The 7,876-nt window shown below is 35.6% G+C and overlaps 1 protein-coding gene across 1 annotated transcript in view; it reads left to right on the top strand.

Annotated features, from left to right (window-relative positions):
* The window catches only part of LOC110458752 (ras-related protein Rab-27A-like), a 33,352-nt gene extending 26,413 nt beyond the window's left edge, over nt 1-6,939 (top strand). Inside the window, exons 3-7 of the mRNA XM_021510640.1 lie at nt 714-802; nt 2,579-2,685; nt 3,136-3,221; nt 5,183-5,410; nt 5,943-6,939. Coding sequence (XP_021366315.1) covers nt 724-802; nt 2,579-2,685; nt 3,136-3,221; nt 5,183-5,410; nt 5,943-6,138 — 696 coding nt within the window. The 5' untranslated portion in view covers nt 714-723 and the 3' untranslated portion in view covers nt 6,139-6,939. The remainder of the gene's footprint in view (nt 1-713; nt 803-2,578; nt 2,686-3,135; nt 3,222-5,182; nt 5,411-5,942) is intronic.
* Nucleotides 6,940-7,876: the final 937 nt, after the last annotated feature.

Here is a 7,876-nt window from a genome sequence, read left to right as displayed (position 1 = left end):
CTTCAGGCCAAACAACATTATATCTGTGTTTCTAGTATTACTCAGCTTAGATAGACAGTACGCTTCAGGCCAAACAACATTATATCTGTGTTTCTAGTATTACTCAGATAGTATAGTGGAATATATATATATATACTGAGTAAGAGTGGTCCAGTGGAATATATATATATATATATATATACTGAGTTTATACACACACATATATGATGATTGCCAGTGCTGAGTAGTCAGATTGATATTGATTTCCACGTAATGTTATTATATTAAACAAGAATTGGACCACAATCACTGCTGGCATTAAATATATAAATACATCGTAGATATTTCTGGCTGAATACATCACTTTCGTCGTCATAAATAATATGTATTTATTTTTTCGGGGTTGTTTTTGCGTAGAGTCCAATATTTACAGACAGTTTTCCCTTAAGGAATTTAATTTAGATATTTTTCAACCAGCAAAAATATAATTGCATAATTTTTTTTCCAAAGGTTTTCAAATTATTTTGTTAATGTAAGACCATCCCAATTATCAAGTATGTTTTTATCTTTTCCTGGTTTCTGAGCTAATTAAATCTGGTAGTTGGAATGAGAGAAAATAGAATGCTGCAGAGTGTAGAAATATGGAAATTTCACCGTTGGGATTTTCAAATTTGGCAAAATTATAATCTTGATTGTTTCTTGATTGTTTTTCTTTTCTTGTCATTTGTTGGTAGGTTACCACAGATGGGGGACTCCACACCAACCCACTCGGGTACTGCCAATGCCTCGGAGTACGACTACCTCATCAAATTCTTGGCCCTAGGTAAGTCGTACTGGTTTGGAAAGTTCCTCGTTCATAATGACAAACTGCAGTATACATATGTCATGGTGTACTGAAATAAATCATACCTGGTCATATTAATGCGCAAGAATAAAAAAAAATAACATTAAAATGAAATAATTTGGCTACCTTATTATAACCTACCCTATTTTTTTCAGGCATATTGTTACCTGAAACAAACATATTTTTTTTTAAAATTATTAACTAGTTCACCCCTGAAAACATATTTGATCTCTTCCAGTTCAAAGGTTGGAATAGTTCATTATGACATTTCGGGGGTGAATGAGTAAAGGGTTCTTGGTGGGACTTCCTGTAATAACGGTGACAGTTATACATTGTAATTAATGGATGGTGACAGAAAAATAAGGCAAGTGATTCTCATCCCGTGGTGTTTTTTCATTAAGACTGACAACATTACAGGAGAGGTAATGGTTCGATAAAAGGCTCAGCAGTCACTTGACCGCTGACCACACAACAGCGGTCAGCGGTCATCATAAAATAGGATGTCGGTCACTCTCTATTGGGGAAGAAGTAACGTCTACAGCGTGTAACCAGTGTCGTTATTTTCCAACTCAAGGAAGACGGAGACACGGAGATAAATGGTTATAATAAACTATTGTCATTTCCAACTCAAGGCAGACACCAGAAAAATGTACTTTACCATTATTTCCCAGTCAAGGCAGACACCAGAAAAATGTACTTTACCATTATTTCCCAGTAAAGGCGGGGACACCAAAAAAATGTACTTAACCAATATTTCCCAACTCAAGATGGAGACACTGAAATGTACATTAATTGTTATTTTCCCCCAAACTCCAGCTGTGAGGTACAAATTCCCAAATTGCACGGAACAACAGAATGTACTCTCTGTATTCATCAATTGCTAATTAATGCAAGGCCTGCATCACTATAAAGGATAATTGAAAAAATGGAATACTAGTCATAGATACAACAGAAAAATAAAATTAATAATAGATTTTTTTTTTTTATATATAATTGTTAGAAAAAATTGCAAAAAAATCCAGTTGAAAAGGGGGTTTAATCTTTCAGAAGTAATCTTCATACAGAAGAAAATACCTTAATATTTCTGTAACTTACAAGTAATTTCCAGGTTGGTGTTTTTCTAGACAAAAAAAATAAATATGCTGGAGCCCTGGAAGATATTTGAAATTATTGATGGTTAATCTTCACTTATAATTGCATGTTTTAAAGCTCTGGTTCTTACTTTAACCATTTCACCCCTATGTAACTTTAGTAGACTCTACCATGCATTGATCTGGATGAGTCCATTATGGTCTACAGTGGTGAAAAGGTTAAGGCTCTGCATTAGCTAGTGATAATACTTCTATCTTTAGATGTTACATTGTATAATGAAAATAGGTCAAGGTTGCTTAAGTCCTTGTACATAATTGAGCATCTATAAAACAGGAAATACTCTGTCCAGCACATTGGGCCAAATATTGTTGACAATATTCTGTCAAGTACTAATTTGTAACAATTTACTGTACCATGAAAATATGATTTTCATGATATTATTATTGAAAAGATTTCGGTGATTTTTCTAATATATTTGACCATGGTCTATGGTCTGAAGTATAAGGAAATTTAACGCTGTAAATGAGGAAAATTGGAAAAATTTTGCAACAGGCAACAAACTATTTATGTAGAGACGCAGTTTCCAAAATCACAACAATATATTGTTCTGCGGTCATGAAATTTTTAGTTAATAATTCACAGAATATACTTGTTTATTTCCAGGTGATTCTGGAGTGGGGAAAACCAGCTTTCTATACCAATATACCGACCAACAGTTCAACTCTAGATTTATATCGACAGTTGGCATCGACTTTCGGGAGAAACGAGTGGTAAGTAGTGTGGAATCGCAACAATTCAGTTCATATACTGTAAAATCGTAAATTTTCGTGGGACTTTAAATTTCGTTTATTTCGTGGATAACAAAAATCCACGGATTTAAATCCCCACGAAAACATAAATTTGGTATGATATAGATAGGGGAAAATCAGAAATCAGCGAAATGTAATGTCCTTGAAACAGGCTAGTATATATATACAAACCACAAAATTTTAACCCCACGAAAATAAATGATTCAACAGTATATATTGACAATCAACATTTAATGTAACTTTTTCAGGAAACACTGGTCGGTATAAACAAGGCTGCAGGCTGTCTGAAATGAGTTCACTTCCACATATATATATACATTAGTTCTTTAATGTTACAAAAGTCAGCCAAAATTTTGTCTGCATAGTCAAAGTACTGCTTGTAAAAATTGACCTTGACTCTTGTGACTACAGGTACACCGAATCCCGGGGATTGATGGATCGATTGGCCGGAGTCAGCGTGTCCACTTACAGCTTTGGGATACAGCTGGACAGGAAAGGTTAGTGACCAGTGGTATGGAAGGATGAATGCTTCTGACCAATACCTGAAATTAGTTTCAAGTCATGAATGGTCTGTAGTCAGGGATGGTTGAGTGGTCAGTTGTGGTCAGTTTTCTGCTGACCAATCACTGAAGTTAGTTTTCACGCCATAATTGGTCTAATCAGGGATGGATGAGTGGTCAGTTGTGGTCAGTTCTCCGCTGACCAGTCACTGAAGTTAGTTTTCACACCATGAACGGTCTGAAGTCAGGGATGGATGGGTGGTCAGCTCTGGTCGGCTGTCCACTGACCAATCACTGAAGTTAGTTTTCACGCCATGAACAGTCTGTAGTCAGGGATTGGATGAGTGGTCAGCTGTAGTCAGGGATGGGTCAGTCAGGGTCAGTTGTGGTCAGTTCTCTGCTGACCAATCACTGAAGTTAGTTTTCACGCCATTAATGGTCTGTAGTCAGGGATGGGTCAGTCAGGGTCAGTTGTGGTCAGTTCTCCGCTGACCAATCACTGATTTAGTTTTCACGCCATTAATGGTCTGTAGTCAGGGATGGGTCAGTTAGGTTCAGTTGTGGTCAGTTGTCCACTGTCCAATCACTGAAGTTAGTTTTAACGCTGTTACTTCCTTGTGATCTTAACTTCTCATCGAGGTCAGGAAGCCCTGTGAAGGAAGGGTATCTATTTTGAAATAGCTGACTTTGAATTTCATTCAATGTTTGATTTTGAAAATGGACAAAAAGAATTTAAAACTCTGCTCAACTCTGAATTATTTATCAGCAATCTCCTTGGATTTCATCTGTGATGTTAGTTTTCTCAAAACAGACACCTTTTTTTTGAGATACCAAAATAAGATTCCAGTTTTGTTCAGCTATAAATTATTGAATGGCATGTCTATGAACTGCCTGCTATATACACTTTAGCTGATTGTGTTATTTTCAGAGACACATGAACTTCAACATTTTGTATTTGTTACCTTGGTAGCTGTTTACTATGAAATTTCAGATTTTGTATTAGGTTTCTGACAATCTAATTAAAATGTTATCTTCATGTCGCTCCCTTTTACTGATATGTCATGGAAGTGATCTGAGGATATTAATTTAATTAGATTGGGTTTCTGATAAAGACCATTTCTTCCTAGATTATGAAGTTTTTTATCATTTATATACATCGTTAAGATTTAGTCTCTTGTACTCCTAGACTCTGCAGATTCATTCTCATATGAGGTAGGCTAGACTGCCCCCCNCCCCCCTCGTCTCTAATAATAATAATAATTTGAGGTTCTTATATACCGCTTTATCACAACCTAGTTCGTAGGTCGTCTCAAAGCGGTTCACAAATTATTATCCGTGGTTATAGGGCCCTAGCAACCAGCCAATATCTTTATCAACTCCCTGATGCGCATACAGCCGGAGCTGCCATTTCGGTGCTAACAGCTATCATTCAACAATTCTAGCACTGCGCAACCACGTAATAATAATTTGTGAACCACTTTGAGACGACCTACAAACTAGATTGTGATAAAGCGGTATATAAGAACCTCAAATTATCATTATTATCAGGTTGTCCGTCTATCTGTCCGTTTTTTATTTCCTGTAAATCTTATGTAGGAAATGTCTGATTTTGATCAAACTAATGGCTGATGTATTATCTGTGAACCAAATTAAGTCCCTCTCTCAGGTTTGATGATCTTTGATTTCTTCACATATTTAATTAGTCTGCTGCATTCTGATTGGTTGACTGCTATCCATGTGATATATCATCTGTAGGAATCACCTAACTTTGATCAAACTTGCTTACTATAAATTTGACGTGTTTTAACTTCTTATTCTGTTACATATGTCTACCAGCATGAATTAATTAATTACAAAAATACCATAATTGAAATTTTATCGTCATTTTGAAGATTAAAACTAAAATGGAAAATAAAAAAAATATATCTCGGCAATGAATTTCTTCCGCCTTTTGTCAGATTTAGGAGCTTGACTACTGCATTCTTCCGGGACGCGATGGGCTTCCTCCTTCTGTTCGACCTGACGAGTGAGACGTCTTTCACCAACATTCGTAACTGGCTGTCTCAATTACAGACTCACGCGTACTGTGAGAACCCAGACATTGTATTGTGTGGAAATAAGGCGGATCTAGAGGACCGTAGAGCGGTGTCTGAAGAGCGGGCCCGAGAAACTGCTGAAAAATTTGGGTAATTGACTCTTGTTACCCTTTCACCCCTATGTAATTTTAGTGAACTCTTCCATGCATTGATCTGGATGAGTCCATTAGGGTCTACAGCGGTGAAAGGGTTAATAATAAAACAAAAATATGTTGAAAAAAACTTGAGTGTCCATAAATATGTTTCATTTTGAAATTGAGGCATTTGACAAAGATGAAAGTTAAAATAGCACCATCATGAAAACTGATTGGAGAAATGTAGAACTGATGTTTGTCTAATTACTTTTTTACATGCAGGTTCTTGCTTGTTACGCAATTTCAATTTCAAAGATAATATATTCCATAAAATTTTAAAATAAGATATTCCAATAAATTATAACTCAAAATAAAATATTCTAATAAAGTATAACTCAAATCAAAATACATTTTGTATTCCATAATTTGAAATAAAGTATGACATAATTTCACTTCGAATATTCCTCTTATCCAAAACAAAACAACAAAATTTTGAGAATATTAAGATACTATGATATGTTAACACAAATTGTTGACCCTCCCCGCAGACTCCCGTACTTCGAGACGAGTGCTGCGACTGGCCAAAACGTTGCCAAGGCGATGGAGTGCCTGCTAGACATGGTCATGATTCGTATGGAACAGTGCATTGACAAGTCACAACTTCCGGGAGCTCGTAACGGTCACGGACGTCACGGAAAATACGAAATGGATGAGGCGGGTGAAGGAGGAGGCTGCGGATGCTGATCTCCGTGTGAAATTAGCAGTAATTAATTTTAGGTTGTAATGAATTAACGTTAAACCTCAGTAATTAATTTTAGGTTGTAATGAATTAACGTTAAACCTCATTAGTCAGTACAGTCTTTAAAAAGACTTGTTGCCATCACTTTGACTCTGGAATTTTTTTCACACACTTTTTTTTGGAAACTAAAAGTGTTATATACTGATTTTATAAAAGGTTTTAATTACCCTTTCACCACGTACTGTAGACCATAATGGACTCATCCAGATCAATGTATGGTAGAGTCTACTAAAGTTACATAGGGGTGAAAGGGTGAACGATATAAGATTGAAGTATGATAGTCTTCCTAAAATGTCACTTTCCTTCTGTCTGATAGTCTGTAAGTTGATCGCGTTACCTATTGATATAACTAGTTGAAGGTTGTAACAAAGTGAAGTGGAGGTATTAAGGCAGTTTCCATCAGCCTTATTAGTCTAAAAGGTTTTTTCAATTATTTTTGGGGAGAAACCAAAGTTTTAAAACTATTAAAAAGGTTCTGGTGACTTCATTAATTCAAGGGTCGCAGGTCGGTGTTTTTTCTCCGGGAACTCCGGCTTTCCTCCACCACCAAACCCTTATACGTCCTTAAATGACCAGAGCTGTTAATAGGACATTAAACAGTAACAAACCAAGTCATTAATTCAACTTTAAAAAAAAAAGTGACAATTGAATCTTTTCATTTGGTGCATGCTTCATGTTCCTTACAAAACAAAAAGAAAGATATTGGTTGGTTGCAAAGGCCCTATAGCCACGAATAATAATTTGTGAACCGCTTTGAGACAACCTACAAACTAGGTTGTGATAAAGCAGTAACTCGAATTATTATTATTATCATTTTAGACTAACCAGGTTTTTTACTAGTACACAAAAATTGATTGTATGAGAAAAATTCCTTGAATATTCCTGACATTTTTTTTCTTTTCATAAACCCTTTGGAACCTGTGATAAGGTTCCCAACTCAATTATTGTAAACAGAAAAATTTGTATTTCATTATTTTATGTCATTGATCAATTTAATGTTTTAAAGAAGCAGTTCCTCTCCATAATCATAATCCAGAATTGTGTTGGATCTTGGGAAAAGTGAGTTTGATTATTCTTGTGAAATCAAGACAAAAATGTAAAAATCTGGAAAAATTGAAAAGTTAATTTTGCCAATAAGGAACAGTTTGCAATTTTGGAAATTTTTCAAAACTCTATTTTGCAACTATTTCCAGATGTCATTACTTCAGAAAACTTACCATATGTGAATATTTCAGTCATTGTTCCAATGGCTACTATTTGTACAGATTTTTCTGTGTCGCAATATTTCAGACATTTTTTGTAAACATTATTTTTTCCGGAATCTGATGAAACTCTTTCTGACAAGTTGTACCTACTTGATATTCGAGGAGTTGCACTCTGTTACAGTTTTTGCATCCCTGGAATATGTCATGACAATATCTAGGCACGTGGTTAGCTATTTGATTAATTATTTTCACGTGGAAAAAACTGACCAATCGCTAGGCTGACTACAAAGGTGCGACACCTGACGTCAATGTTGTGGAGTTCTTTTGATTGACATCAAAGGATCAAACTGGTCTATTTATAGAATTCACAAGGTGGCACCTACAGAACCTTCAGTTACGTTGTGACATCCTGAGGTGTAGAAAATATAAGAAAGCATCTCATTTAAGGAGGCATGGTAGTCTAGTGGTAGGACGCCAG

The sequence above is a fragment of the Mizuhopecten yessoensis genome, unplaced genomic scaffold (assembly GCF_002113885.1).
Source record: "Mizuhopecten yessoensis strain PY_sf001 unplaced genomic scaffold, ASM211388v2 scaffold9739, whole genome shotgun sequence".
NCBI lineage: Eukaryota > Metazoa > Mollusca > Bivalvia > Pectinida > Pectinidae > Mizuhopecten > Mizuhopecten yessoensis.
Note: the sequence above shows the minus strand (reverse complement) of the source record. Positions and strands in the feature narration are given on the sequence as shown.